The sequence below is a fragment of the Notothenia rossii genome (assembly GCF_949606895.1).
Source record: "Notothenia rossii genome assembly, chromosome: 9".
NCBI classification, from domain to species: domain Eukaryota; kingdom Metazoa; phylum Chordata; class Actinopteri; order Perciformes; family Nototheniidae; genus Notothenia; species Notothenia rossii.
The window spans coordinates 80,149,350-80,164,706 of record NC_136907.1 but is presented as its reverse complement, the minus strand read 5'-3'; the positions used below and the strand labels follow the sequence as shown (position 1 = coordinate 80,164,706).

The 15,357-nt window shown below is 46.3% G+C and overlaps 1 protein-coding gene across 1 annotated transcript; it reads left to right on the top strand.

Annotated features, from left to right (window-relative positions):
- Positions 1-264: 264 nt before the first annotated feature.
- On the top strand, positions 265-14,143 carry LOC307019990 (uncharacterized protein; the record flags this gene model as incomplete). The annotated part of the gene is made up of 4 exons (XM_079651084.1): positions 265-421; positions 4,058-4,777; positions 13,031-13,436; positions 14,033-14,143. The coding sequence occupies exons 2-4, from the start codon at positions 4,152-4,154 to the stop codon at positions 14,141-14,143; spliced, it is 1,143 nt and encodes a 380-aa protein (XP_079507210.1). The 5' UTR covers positions 265-421; positions 4,058-4,151.
- Between the last annotated feature and the right edge of the window lie 1,214 nt (positions 14,144-15,357).

The window sequence follows — 15,357 nt, the reverse complement described above, 5'->3', positions numbered from 1 at the left end:
TGTCCATCAGACAGAGGGCCCTGGGCAAGACACTTCACCCCAAATTGTGGGGATTGTCCACAGTATTGAGTAATTCGCTTTGGATAAAAGCGACTAATATGTGAAATGTAATGTAACAAGATGTGAGTTGGTACTGCATGTTGGCTAATAAAGTGGCTAGTAAAGCTAGTCTAAAGATTCAAGACGATGTCTTATTTATAACCAATACGAACATTACAGGCGGGACAGAGGAACGGCGAGACAGCAGTGTTTTAAGCAAAGCGTTTAACTGGCGCGAACTGTCGCGCCGTTTGTGTGACTCCGCCCAGCTGCTGCTGAGAGGAACCGCTCTGGCAGCTCTCACAGAGACGGCTACAAGTCCTCGTGGAGGTAGGTAACGCTACACAATTCCCCCAGCCTGAGAGTAAAAGCTTTCTCGAAGGTTCGTTTTGCTTTCTTACAACGTTACGTTTATGTTAACTTAACTTTAAGTTTGCTAAAAGGCTATTGTTACTTCCCTTAACAAAAGCTAGCTGTCTTAGCTAACAGCAGTTAGCAGCTAACGTTTTCTGCAGTTTGTTGCCCCTGAAAAACGTGATGTAGTTATTTAAGTGTAACTTAACTTAATTAACGTTATGTTACAAATTGAGAGAGTTAAGTTTTGATTAAAATCGTCAATGTAATGAATGTTAGAGGTTTTGTGTTCAACATGAAGTTAGCTAATGTTAGCTCACTCTACCCAAAGTTGTCATGTTAAGTTGTACTTTCTTTGGCAGCTAGCTTAAAGGTGGGGTATGTAATTCACTTTAGAAACACTTGTTGTCAGAGGCGCGGGAAGGTATTTTGAGTGGGGGTGCTGAGGTGCTGGACTCCAGTGAACACTATTACGGGCACTATAGAGCACGCACAAAAAAACTCCCCACACGCAAACACACAGTAAACCCGCGGCTGTTACAATGAAGGCTCGATAATCAGCTCCCGGCATATAGGCAGGGGTAAAGTGCTATTTTTTACGAGTGGGGAGCGGACCTCACCTCCTCTAGGGGGGTCCGGGGGGATGCTCCCCCGGGAAGATTTTTTTTAAATATTGAAGTTAAAGCATCAATCTGGTGCACTTTGAGAGCAACATGAAGAGATCTATGGGTACATCTCTCAACACCCAGATGAAACACAACTGTAAGCAGATGTTCTTTTTCTTTATGGATATTTTACAAATCACTCCCCTTTCAAACTGTATTCTTTTTTTACTGTCATATAGTATTTCATAACTGTTTTTCCTTTATTCTCTTATTTTTTTGTAACTATAATGATCATATGAAGGTGTGCCGCGGAAATAATCTTTTGAATAATTTTTGACCAAACCGTTTGAGACCCACTGAGATAACTTAGACTAAAGTTAACTATCTAAACACTCAGAGAGTCCTTTAGCTCACTTGAGCCTCTCAGTCTGAGAGGAGAGCTCTCCTCCAGCTTGTTGTGGAACAAACAGATCCGTATGTCCGTTAGTGCAGCTAGCTAACCAGATGCTAACAACACGGTCCCTGCTGCTGGCACCGGTCCCTCTCTCTCTCTCTCCCCCTCTCTCACACACACTAAATGCGCTATTTCCGCACACACACAGAGCCGCGAGCTTGAATGACACAAGCACACTTTTATTTCCATGCAACTCTCTGATTGGTCTGGTGTCTTGCCTCTGTTGCATTCACTGAACACGGGAAATTACAGTCCTGCCGTCCTTTCTAGTGTCTTGATGAGGTTCACGTAAAGCACGGTTAATGTATTATATTATTGAGGTAGAATTGTCCGGGGCTACAGAAAAAACATTCGGGGCAGGCCAAAATATTATTTTACCAACAACGTGGAATTTATTGGCTACATATTACACAGATTATGCACAGCGGGAGTAGCAATAACCGTCAAATAATAATTCAGACAGGGGAGCTCCGCACCCCCTGCCTGCCGCTAGGGTGTGCTGCAGCGCCCTCAGCACCCCCCTTCCCGCGCCCATGCTTGTTGTTATATTCCATGGAATGCTCTTAACATCCCGATAGCAATGAATATCTTTAGTGCTTTGACAATAAATATATACAAATATTTCATCTGTGGAAGCCATTGCGCTGTAAAAAGCACGTCCAATCATCTGAGCCGGTCCGGCTAAAATAACTGGATGGCCTACCTGCCTGTCAGCCTTCCATCTGTGCACAAACTTATCTCGTGCCCTCATTGGTCATGTGCGCGTTCCTGTGTGTTGGAGGAGGGGCTCTGTAAGGAAGTGGCAGATTTGTTCCGGCTGTGTATTTTCAGATTCTAGCGCACTGGAGCTGGTTTCTCCATTCTTACCTACCCCACCTTTAATGCAAAGAGGGGTTTTGCGCTTCATTGTTAACTTTTCTGCCTGAAACTGTAGAGACCGTTTTTTTCTACTCAACGTGTGACATGACGCCAGCAAGCAATCACAAGATAAATCATTTACCAGTCAACATTACACCGGTCAACACTAAAATACCAAATCTGGCTGTTAAACTTGGTCAGTAGAGGTTTACAATTTCAATCATTCATTCTGGAATAAAGGGTCCGGGATATGGCTAGCCTTAGCGTCTCCTTTTCGGGTCTGAGTCGAATGGTCTCATGATTGGAACATCTTTGATTGTGTTCCATAAATAACTAAGCGTTATATAAACAATAACTCACTGTCTGTGCCTTGTGCCCCACTGATTTATGGGATGGACATTGACCTTCCCGTTCCTTTGTTGCCATTTCACTGACTCATTTAATTGGGCTATTGCTTCAGTCCCTCAATATCACTCAACACATTCACCTGTGAGGGAAGTACTGATTGACAGACTCAAACCTCATAGCAATTAGGCTTGTCGCGATAATGGATAAATGTATTTATCGTACGTTAAATAAAAATGGACTCAATAACTTTTCTGAGCTCGATAAATTGCTGTTTACATAAGGATGTGACCAGCATTTTAGCCTGGAGCGCTTTGGCTGCCGGCCACGCGCGCTGTGAGGGCCGGGGCAGACACACAGCCAGGTCAGGAGTCAGACACTGCGTGCACGTGCAGCAGCGTAGCATCCAAATGAATAATATAGCGACAAGCGGGAGACAACGTGTGACTTACTCGAGGGGAAATTAAAGTGAAATGGAATTGGTTACAAAACCTACACATCTCGATTCTCCGGTGTGGCAGTATTTTGGATTCAAGCCAAATCAACGAGGCGAACCTACGGACTGGAATGAGCCGGGCGGTGTGTCGCATTGGTTTAAAAAAGGTAGCGACAAAAGCAGGCAATACCACGCATTTTAAACCACCTAAAACACAACCACCCCATTCCGTTTTCCCAGCTGGTAGCAAACACGGCAGCTGGAGATGGAGAGCCCCCACCTTCCCGACAGTTTACAATCAAAGATGCATTTGCCCGGCAATGCAAACATGTTGGTGTTCTCTGCTCGAAAACTTCGAAATACAGATTTGGATATGGCCTGTTGAGGCATCTGGGCCTTTGTATGGACAGTGGACTGGACACATGACTGTTGTTTTAAGGAGGGTTTTTTGCTTGTGAGACAATGTGTGCTCATATTTATTTATAGATAGATAGATAGATAGATAGATAGATAGATAGATAGATAGATAGATAGACAGACAGAGAGCTGAGTCTATTTAATTTATGGTTTTGGTTGTGTGTGATTTAATTAATTTATTATAATTTGATTAATTTGTTTTATTTATTATATATAATTTGAATATTATTTCACATTTCATTTGCAATGTTGAATGTTCAATAAAAAGTTCAGTTTGAAAGGATGTACTTGAATTATTATTATATATTATCATTATGTCAGTTAGTTCTAAAATGCTCTCACAACGGTGCCGACAATATTATCGTTTATCACAATAGTTTCCAGGAAATTGTATCGTCCAACAAAATGAATTATCGTGACCGGCCTATGTGCAATGATGTACTCGATCTTGTTTAGTTGTTGGGAGCATGTTGCAGTTTTTATGATAAAAGCAGCAAGATTCCTTCGATATGAAAACTAACGTGTTCATGTGGTCTGCTTTCTTTCCAGATCATTCTGAATTTAAAAACAGATCAATAAAAAGTAAGAAAGAGCCCACACGTCCAGAGGGGACTCGACAAAGGAGAGTTAAATATTCCTGAAGATGGAACCGCAGATTTTACAAATTCAGGTCGCCCCTCAAATCTCTCCTGCAGAGCTGAGAAAGAAGGTGTCAATCATGAGCCAGCTGGAGTGCTCCATCTGCAACGACCCCTACGACAATGTCTTCAAAACACCCAAGCAGCTGGACTGCACCCACACACTCTGCCTGGAGTGCCTGTGCCGCTACATGGCCGTCTCGCTGAGCCCCCGCCTCTTATGCCCCTTCTGCCGCCACCCCACCACGCTGCCTGAGCAGGGCCCCCCCGCCCTCACCACCTGCCGAGAGGTCCTCTGCAAGCTGCCCAGCCACCAGCAGCAGGAGGAGCTGGTGTGGCTGGAGGGGGAGAAGCTGTGCTACAAAAGCTCCAAGCAAGACCCCAGCTTAGGCTCCTCTGAAAGCCCCTCGGCGTTCTGCATCTGCATTGACATTGGGGCCAGCAAAGCGATAGCCGCTCCGATCCAGACGGGGCCGCACGACCGGCTGCCGGACCCGCAGTGGGACTCGCAGTGGAACTCGCAGTGGAACTCTCAGTGGAACTCGCTGTGGGACTCGCTGTGGGACTCGCAGTGGGACTCGCCGTGGGACTTGCAGTGGGACTTGCTGTGGGTCTCGCAGTGGGACTCGCAGTAGCTCATACAAGGACCCTCATCTTGCTGTTCATCTTGATGTTCATCTGGATGGTGTTAATCGAGCAGTGCGTGAACAACACTGACCCCTACTTGTTCTGTATGCGGGATCACGTCATCCTGAACCTCACCAACACAACAAACACAACGACCACCACCCTCAGCCCCTTCACCTAAACACACGGTCGGACACAGTGAACTTTAGACCAGCTGGACTTCACTATCACCACACATTATATTGTATATGACACATTTCACCAAATTGCTTTATAGCCACAGATGTTAAAACCACTTTGTGTGGCCTGTTTAGATGTCGGACTTTAGCATCCCCTAGTGTTTGGTTTCAAAATGGGGTGGGATGAAAGGGTTGAAAGAAACAGACTGAACTCATTTTCACTTTTTCTGTTATTGTGTCATGTTCCATTTGCTTGATTTGAATAAAAACATGTGTTATCCTTATCAACTGTGATTACATGTGAATTTAGGCTTTGAAGCTCAGTGCTGCAAGAGGACAGGCACTTTGGCTTGAGTTGTGTTCAGGGACACAGACATTACAGGGTGTACTGGTATCAGATGACAGAGCACGAGTGGGTTGACGTGCATACAAACAGAAAAAATAAAAAAGTAACATTATTTTTAAGGCCGGGACTCGATTAAAAAAATTATCTAATTAATTAGAGGCTTTGTAATTAATTAATCGAAATTAATCGCATTTTTAATCACATATAAATATTTGAACTGAGAACAGTGAGAAGCAATTTTTTTCACATGGATTTGAGTATACCATTGAATAATGACTGAATACATAAGCTTAAGCAACAAAACATTGTTTATTTTTTTCAAAGGTGGTCCTTAACCACGACCGAGAGAAAAGTGAAATTTTTGCCATAAAGTGTAGCAATAGCATATTTAGGAATATAGTACATTTCAGAGATTCAGGTAGCCTATAGGTAGGTAGACCTTCTGTAAACTATAACACTTTGTTTTTGAAGTAAAACACAATACTTTCAAGTACATTCAGAACATTGGAAACCCTGACTATTAGAAAACATCTCTCTGTTGCTTCAGAGGCCATAACAGACTTTGTTGATTTACCAACAGTTGATTTAAAAAATATAATCAATTTCAGTCCAACTCTCTCAATAACCTTGGCCAAAACAATAAATAGTTCAACATAAAGTGCCAGTTGCACCAACAACATAATAAATAGTTCAACATAAAGTGTACCATTTAAAATAAAATAAAAAAGTGCCAGTGATTGACCTCAATCCCTCCTATTCTTCCAATATCCTGATGAAAAATAAAATCTCTCTGTTGCATAGGCCACTGTTTGATCAACGCGAATTGGGTGTGGGTCCTTGTACTCCGAGTCGGGCTAACGTCCACGCTAGCTGCTATATGTTTTGCATTGAGGTGATACTTGAGGCTTGATGTGCTGCGGTGATATGCAAATTCCTTTTTGCATAATTCGCAAACAACCGTGCTCTTATCGACGCTTCCATCCGTCCGTTTTTTAAAACAAAATGTCCCATCCACGGGGCCAACCAAAGCGGTCTCATCAGCTTCTTCGTTCATGTTTGACTATTGTTCACTGTGGTTTGTTGTTGTTTGAAGTCATGAACGTTAGTTGGTGCTCCAGTATAATCGGTACCCCTGAAACTCATCCAGTGAGAAACGTTCCGCGGTGCAAAAATAAGTGCGATTAAAATGCGTTAATTTTTTTAAAGCGTTAATTTTTGTGTAATTAATTAATCTTAATTAACGCGTTAAAGTCCCGGCCATAATTATTTTTTAACTTTGATTTGTAAATATATGGATTTCTTTTCAACAATTTACCGTAAGGGTAAGTAAGGTCACCAAACAGGAAATTGTTTCCCGGAATAAATGATCAGCCCTCACCGACTCTTCCACAAGGCTTATTAGAGGTAAGAGTGTTAGGAGAGGAGTGGAGTTATCTTTGTATTTAGGCTGCAAGTCGACAAAGAGGATCAAGTGCTGATGCTAATAATGATCCGATTCATTTGATATTGATTGTCTGCCAATACCGAATCCTGATCCGACTCTTCTATTCCCCAGATAATACAGCTGCACCGTGTACACTAGCTCTATGTGTGTTTACCATTGCAATTCACCATAAGCAATGGTTGACTGTAACGTCTATGCCAACCGACTGTCATTTGTAATGTTTTTTACTTTACTTTAACGATCAAGTTCCGGCAACCACAGCTGCCCGGATTTTAACGTAAAGATTAAAATAGATGGATGACCAGCTAGAATGCTGGTCATCCATCTATCACCAGCATAGACCAGCATAGACCATCATACCAGCATAGACCAGCATAGACCAGCATAGACCAGCATACCAGCATACCAGCATACCTGCATAGACCAGCATAACAGCATACCAGCATACCTGCATAGACCAGCATACCAGCATAGACCAGCATAGACCAGCATAGACCAGCATACCAGCATAGACCAGCATAGACCAGCATACCAGCATAGACCAGCATAGACCAGCATACCAGCATACCAGCATAGACCAGCATAGACCAGCATACCAGCATACCAGCATAGACCAGCATAGACCAGCATACCAGCATAGACCAGCATAGACCAGCATACCAGCATAGACCAGCATAGACCAGCATACCAGCATAGACCAGCATAACAGCATACCAGCATACCTGCATAGACCAGCATACCAGCATAGACCAGCATACCAGCATAGACCAGCATAGACCAGCATAGACCAGCATACCAGCATAGACCAGCATAGACCAGCATACCAGCATAGACCAGCATAGACCAGCATACCAGCATACCAGCATAGACCAGCATAGACCAGCATACCAGCATACCAGCATAGACCAGCATAGACCAGCATAGCAGCATAACAGCATAGACCAGCATAGACCAGCATACCAGCATAGACCAGCATAGACCAGCATACCAGCATAGACCAGCATAGACCAGCATACCAGCATACCAGCATAGACCAGCATAGACCAGCATACCAGCATACCAGCATAGACCAGCATAGACCAGCATAGCAGCATACCAGCATAGACCAGCAGACCAGCAGACCAGCAGACCAGCATAGACCAGCATACCAGCATAGACCAGCATAGACCAGCATAGACCAGCATAGACCAGCATAGACCAGCATACCAGCATAGACCAGCATAGACCAGCACCAAAACACAACACTGGTCTATGCTGTTTTTTTCAGCAGGGTTAGCTACATTTGACCAATCACAAACATGGAGAAGCGTACTGACAGCGCAGCGTCATACTTCCTGAATGAAAAGTCAACTATAATATTAGACATATGAAGAAGTTAAACTTTAAACATCCATGACTCAAACACTGTATCCAGGATCAAATCCACAGAGCTGCACCTGCAAGGTGAATACAGCTGGTAATGGTTCATGATACACTGCCCCGTCTAAAGGGGCCTACACACCAAACTGACACCAAAGAACACGTCCCGACGGACCCGACTGTTGTGTCGCCTCACGTCTCCTGCATCTTGGCCAACAGTCGCACTGGAACACACGTTCAAGAGGTGTGGCATTTGTGAAAAAATATTGACAGAATCAGAATCAGAACACCTTTATTAGTCCCACTGAGGGGAGATGTGCTGCATTACAGCAGAAAGAGCCACAGACAGCTTAGTGTTGCATATCTGAAATGCGTTAAAAAAGTACTAAGATAAAAAGTTACATCATTTTCAAAAATACAGATCAAAAACAAATCAAATCTACAAATCTAATCCTGTAGCAGTTCTTAGGATTTAGCAGCCCGGTATATATTACAGTTATTAAAGATGGCATATGTATATAAAGTATATATTGCACATAGTTTGACGATATTTAACAGCAGCAAGTTACACAATCTACAAGATACAAAATACATACCTGGTAACAGTAACAAGGTTTAGCAGCCAGGTATAAATTACACAGTTATTAATGGCATGTACATATTGCACATATTGCACACAGTTGGTTTGTATTTAGCAGCAAGGGGTGTTATGTCTGTGCTGTGTGTAGGAGGGTCTACTAGGGGCTGTGCTGGTTGTAAAGTCTCTCGCTGCAGGAAGGAAGGACCTGTGGTATCTCTCCGTGTGACAGGTGGGGTGCAGCAGCCTGTCGCTGAAGGTGCTGCACAGTGAGGACAGGGTGTCCTGGAGGGGGTGAGACATATTGTCCAGCAGGGAGGACAGCTTGGCTGCCATTCTCCTGTCTCCCCCCACCTCCACAGTGTCCAGAGGACTCCCCAGGACAGAGCTTCCTTACCAGTCTGTTCAGTCTCTTCCCGTCAGCAGCCGAGATGCTGCTGCCTCAGCAGCCACACCATAGAAGATGGCTGATGCCACAACAGAGTCTAATGGCACATTTCCACTTCAGCGGAGTAGCCCTGTTTAAGCGTCCCTAAGCGTCCTCGCTCAGCCCTCGGGCTGCCTCGCTGGCCGTCTGAGGCCGTGGCGCATTTCCATTGCAGTTTAGGACCTGGGGTAGCAACGCAGTGTAGGCGGGGCGATCGGCTTTTTTTTGGCCAATGAGATGTAGGAACGTCGTCACCTCCTCGGTCGACCACGGTGTGCTTTTCTTTGACGTTTACAAAAATGCTGTGTATAAAAATGCTGCAAGCTTGCTTCTAGATATATATGCAACGCTAGGGATGATCTCTCGCGCGATCTTGTGACGATTCTCTCTGACCAATCAGCAGTCGAGAGTGTTGACGTCACTAGTTCAGCCCTGGCCCTGGCCCGATAGAACCACGATTTTATGGGGCCGGAAAAAGAGGGAAAAAGTACCCGCTAGCCGGTGCTACGCTATATGGAAAGGCCACCAAAAACTGGCCTGGCCGCTTGAGGACGATTAAGGACGCTTAAACGGGGCTACCCGGTGCAGTGGAAATGCGCCAACAGAAGGTCTGAAGAAGTGCCCCCTGCCCCCAGAAAGACCTCAGTCTCCTCAGCAGAAAGAGTCTCTGTCCCTTCTTGTACAGAGCAGCAGAATTATCAGTCCAGTCCAGTTTATTGTTCAGATGAACACCCAGGTATTTGTAAGATTTCACAATCAAGGGGGATATGAAAAAGTTCACAGTATTATGAAGTGCGTGGATGTGGGAATAAAGTAAAATATTTGCATCAATGTAATGAATAACAATGTGGAGAATCCCTCTCAGTGTGTTGTTGTTGCTGACAGCTGCAGACAGGGAGAAGCTGTTTGTTTGTAATGAATACATGTAATTTCATTGGTTGATCGTTCTGGCACTGCGGAGAAGCTGCATGTTTTTCAAACACTCGTTCACTTCTTCCTTTGTGGGTTGATGGCTCTTCTTCTTCGGTGGTGTTGTAGCTGTCACAGTGGACAAAGAGGACACAGTCTTGGCTTTGCACAGATTATTATTTTTAAAGTAAAGAGGAACTTTATGTAACACTTCTATGTAGGTGACAAATCGTGTCAAAAATACAAAAGAATCCTGATTCCAGAGCAGCTAATTCCTTCTGGCTCCGTGTGACGAGATGTAAAGGTAAATCTGTGAGTGTGAACGCTCAAAGGAAAGATCTGAAGTCAATCTCAGACTCTGCGCATCAAGTCTTTTACATGTATATAGTTTACTGATCAGTGGCCGCCGGCCCATAGGGGCGCTAGGGGCGCCGCCCCCCCTCTTCCCACGTTAAAAATAAAAATAAAACATTTTTTATTTTTTTTAATTTTATTTTTAATAAACAAGGTAAATATTATATAATTGGTATCAGTAAAATGTATAATCTACAATAAAATCTCGTTTAAAATTGTGTTACGATGTCTAAAGTTACTGATAAGTCACATGTTTCCTGCCTGGCCTTGCCCGTGTATCATTACCCTCTCTCGTCTGGGCGCTATGCACAGCGCCCAGACGAGAGTGCAGCGAGTGCAGCAGAAGCCAACTGTTGTTATCTTAAGTTCAGCCAATCAGAGTCGTCAAATCTGATGGTCACAGGGCGCCTACGTCAGCGCCCGGTGCAGTCTGTGAGTTGTTTGGACTCGTATCCAAGGAGACAAAACAGGAAGCTATCATTAGCAGCTAATGAAAACTCAGTTTTTGACATAAAAATGGAGTTATGGATTATCAATACTTTTTCAAAGTGACAGACACATTGGATTAACCTATGGATTAACCTTCAGCCGCGTTTTTGTCGTATTTGATCAGAATAACAGCAAAAGGTGAGCATAGCTCTGTGTTTTGCTACCTAAAGCTACGTCGTGTGATGTCTGTATTTGCTTCCCCTGTCGTGAGTTCTGATCGCTCAGTGATGATACTTATATTTCTAGAATCTGTGGAACCTCAGCTTGTTAGCCTAAGCTTGTTTGTGCATATCCGATAAGTATATTGATTGATTTATACCTAGAGTGCGTTAGCATTTTTGATCTCAGGGCTCATTTAGACGCTTCTTGTGAGACTTGTGTTTTGTTTCGGTAAACATGGTTCATATCATCAGTTAGCTGAGTTTCTTCCTGTTAAATGAACAGGACACATGAATAGTTTATTACATGTTAAGAAGCCCTGAGACACAGTTTCGTGAGAGAAAAAAACGGGGGGGAAAGCCCCTTAACAGGTTAAATGGGAATTAAATCATTTTAAGTAATTTTGAGTGTTCCCAAAGTTCATGCTGTAGAAACTATGACCAGGACAAGGTGTTTGGAAGTTTTGGAAGATTCATAGCTAACCCCACTGAAGGTTATGGACGTATTGATCATGTTACTGCTCCTGCATTTCCTGCACTGGCCTTGCAGGATAACCTTGCACTATCTAATTATTCTCTGTTTCTTCTTGCACTCTTTTTTAACGTTTTTTAAACTGTGTTTTATTGTTTTATGCCATATATATATTTATGTTGATTATTGGAGGAGCCTGGGACTTCAGATTTCCACTGCCATATCTGGGACGAAGCCTGCGAGCTAGTTCCTGGCAGTCAACTGGAGCACCAATGATACATTAACACGTGATGCACCTCGTCCCTCTTACAACCAACCAATCACATTCTCCTAAACATGCGGCTCTATTTAACCTGCCAGGTCTTCCTGCCTCTGCCTCGCTATGCTGCTGCTGCTGCTGCTGCTGCTGCTGCTGCTGATGCTGCTGCTGCTGCTGCTGCTGCTGCTGCTGCTGCTGCTGCTGCTGATGCTGCTGCTGATGCTGCTGCTGGGTTCACTTGCTATTGCTGCGTTCATGTTCCTGCTACTTGTCTGCCCCACCACCACCCCAGCTCCACCCCAGCTTCACCTCAGCTCCACCCCAGCTCCACCCCAGCTTCACCTCAGCTCCACCCCAGCTTCACCTCAGCTCCACCCCAGCTTCACCTCAGCTCCACCCCAGCTCCACCCCAGCTTCACCTCAGCTCCACCCCAGCTTCATCCCAGCTCCACCCCAGCTCCACCTCAGCTCCACCCCAGCTTCACCTCACCTCCACCCCAGCTTAACCTCAGCTCCACCCCAGCTTCACCTCAGCTCCACCCCAGCTCCACCCCAGCTCCACCCCAGCTTCACCCCAGCTTCACCTCAGCTCCACCCCAGCTTCCACCCCAGCTCCACCCCAGCTTCACCTCAGCTCCACCCCAGCTCCACCCCAGCTCCACCCCAGCTTCACCCCAGCTTCACCTCAGCTCCACCTCAGCTCCACCCCAGCTCCACACCAGCTTCATCCCAGCTCCACCTCAGCTCCACCTCAGCTCCACCCCAGCTTCACCTCAGCTCCACCTCAGCTCCACCCCAGCTTCATCCCAGCTCCACCTCAGCTCCACCTCAGCTCCACCCCAGCTCCACCCCAGCTCCACCTCAGCTCCACCTCAGCTCCACCTCAGCTCCACCCCAGCTTCACCTCAGCTCCACCTCAGCTCCACCCCAGCTCCACCTCAGCTCCACACCAGCTTCATCCCAGCTCCACCTCAGCTCCACCTCAGCTCCACCTCAGCTCCACCTCAGCTCCACCCCAGCTTCACCTCAGCTCCACCTCAGCTCCACCCCAGCTTCATCCCAGCTCCACCCCAGCTTCCACCCCAGCTCCACCCCAGCTTCACCTCAGCTCCACCCCAGCTCCACACCAGCTTCACCTCAGCTCCACCTCAGCTCCACCTCAGCTCCACCCCAGCTTCACCTCAGCTCCACCCCAGCTCCACACCAGCTTCATCCCAGCTCCACCTCAGCTCCACCTCAGCTCCACCCCAGCTTCACCTCAGCTCCACCCCAGCTCCACCCCAGCTCCACCCCGGCTTCACCCCGGCTCCACCCCGGCTTCACCCCGGCTCCACCCCGGCTCCACCCCGGCTCCACCTCGGCTCCACCCCGGCTCCACCCCGGCTCCACCCCGGCTCCACCCCGGCTCCACCTCGGCTCCACCCCGGCTTCACCCCGGCTCCACCCCGGCTCCACCCCGGCTCCACCCCGGCTCCACCCCGGCTTCACCTCGGCTCCACCTCGGCTCCACCCCGGCTTCACCTCGGCTCCACCCCGGCTTCACCCCGGCTTCACCCCGGCTTCACCTCGGCTCCACCCCGGCTTCACCCCGGCTCCACCCCGGTTTCACCCCGGCTTCACCCCGGCTCCACCCCGGCTTCACCTCGGCTCCACCCCGGCTTCACCCCGGCTCCACCCCAGCTTCACCCCAGCTCCACCCCAGCTCCACCCCAGTTTCACCCCAGCTTCACCTCAGCTCCACCCCAGCTTCCACCTGTAGGCTCGGGGGATAGTTATCTAATCATCACTCAATGTTCTCTGTGGAGTGATGAGGACCGAGCCTAGACACCAAACTCAAACTATATGCTGCTTCTAATAGACATATTAAGAACACGTGAGTTGTCTGACTGAACTACAAAGTATATATGACCATAAATAAATACATTGAATGCTTTGAATTTGAAGTGTTTCTGGCACAGAAGAAGAAAAAGTGCCTTCAAAATAAAAGTCGTCCAATGTTTGCTTTGCTCAACAACGATGTTACAAAGAGGGCTATTATTATTATTATTATTATTATTATTATTATTATTATTATTATTATTATGCTATTATTGGGAAATTCTGCATCTAAAGACGTTCATTGATAAACCATGTATCACTTTTATTTAGTGAGAAGAAAGCCAGAAGAAAGTAGACATTGATAAACAATATGTTTGTAAATCAAAGTCTTGTTGTATGAAGGAGAAGGGACTGTACTTTTTGTAAGCAGTCGTTTTTACTTGAGTATTGTAATCGTTGGCTTCTCAGCTGTTGAAGAAGAAGATGTGTTCAGATGACAGTATCTTGATTGAGTCGTGGATCCTCTTTCCTTCCCCCACTGGAGGCCGTTTCTCTTCCACAGTTTCCCTGAAGAGCTGAGTTCTAATGCATCTCAAACAGATGGAGCCCGATGCAATCACTCCGGAGAGAAGTAAATCAAAATGATGGTTCCTGGCGTCAGTGCAGCTAGGAGGAGGAGAGAAGGCTGCAGGAAACACAGTTAGCACGGCTCAGAGTCACCGGAGGAAGCATGCAGATCCTTTACTGATGCTACACCGAGACATTACTAATATACACTCACCGTAGAAGCCATGCATGCAGATCCTTTACTGATGCTACACCGTGACATTACTAATATACCCTCACTGTAGAAGCCATGCATGCAGATCCTTTACTGATGCTACACCGTGACATTACTAATATACCCTCACTGTAGAAGCCATGCATGCAGATCCCTTCATCCCTTCATCCCTTCTTCCATTCATCCCTACATCCCTTCTTCCCTTCATCCCTTCTTCCCTTCATCCCTTCATCCCTTCTTTCCTTATACCTTCATCCCTTCTTCCCTACATACCTTCTTCCCTTCATCTCTTCTTCCCTTCATCCCTTCTTTCCTTATACCTTCTTCCCTTCATCCCTTCTTTCCTTCCTACCTTCTTCCCTACATCCCTCCTTCCCTTCATCCCTTCTTTCCTTCTTCCCTACATCCCTCCTTACCTTCATCCCTTCTTTCCTTCTTCCCTTCATCCCTTCTTTCCTTATACCTTCTTCCCTTCATCTCTCCTTCCCTTCATCCCTTCTTCCCTACATCCCTCCTTACCTTCATCCCTTATTTCCTTCCTACCTTCTTCCCTACATCCCTCCTTACCTTCTTCACTTCATCCCTCCTTACCTTCATCCTTTCTTTCCTTCTTCCCTGCATCCCTTCTTCCCTTCATCCCTTCATTATTCTTCCAGGATTGTATCACCACCTGCAGTACTTCCCATCTCATGAATGACCTCCCGTAGTCTCCCTTTCAGGATGCAGCTCTGAGTCTCTCCTGTTCTCAGGCTGCAGCTCTGAGTCTCTCCTGTTCTCAGGCTGCAGCTCTGAGTCTCTCCTGTTCTCAGGATGCAGCTCTGAGTCTCTCCTGTTCTCAGGATGCAGCTCTGCGTCTCTCCTGTTCTCAGGCTGCAGCTCTGAGTCTCTCCTGTTCTCAAGCTGCAGCTCTGAGTCTCTCCTGTTCTCAGGCTGCAGCTCTGCGTCTCTCCTGTTCTCAGGATGCAGCTCTGAGTCTCTCCTGTTCTCAGGATGCAGCTCTGAGTCTCTCCTG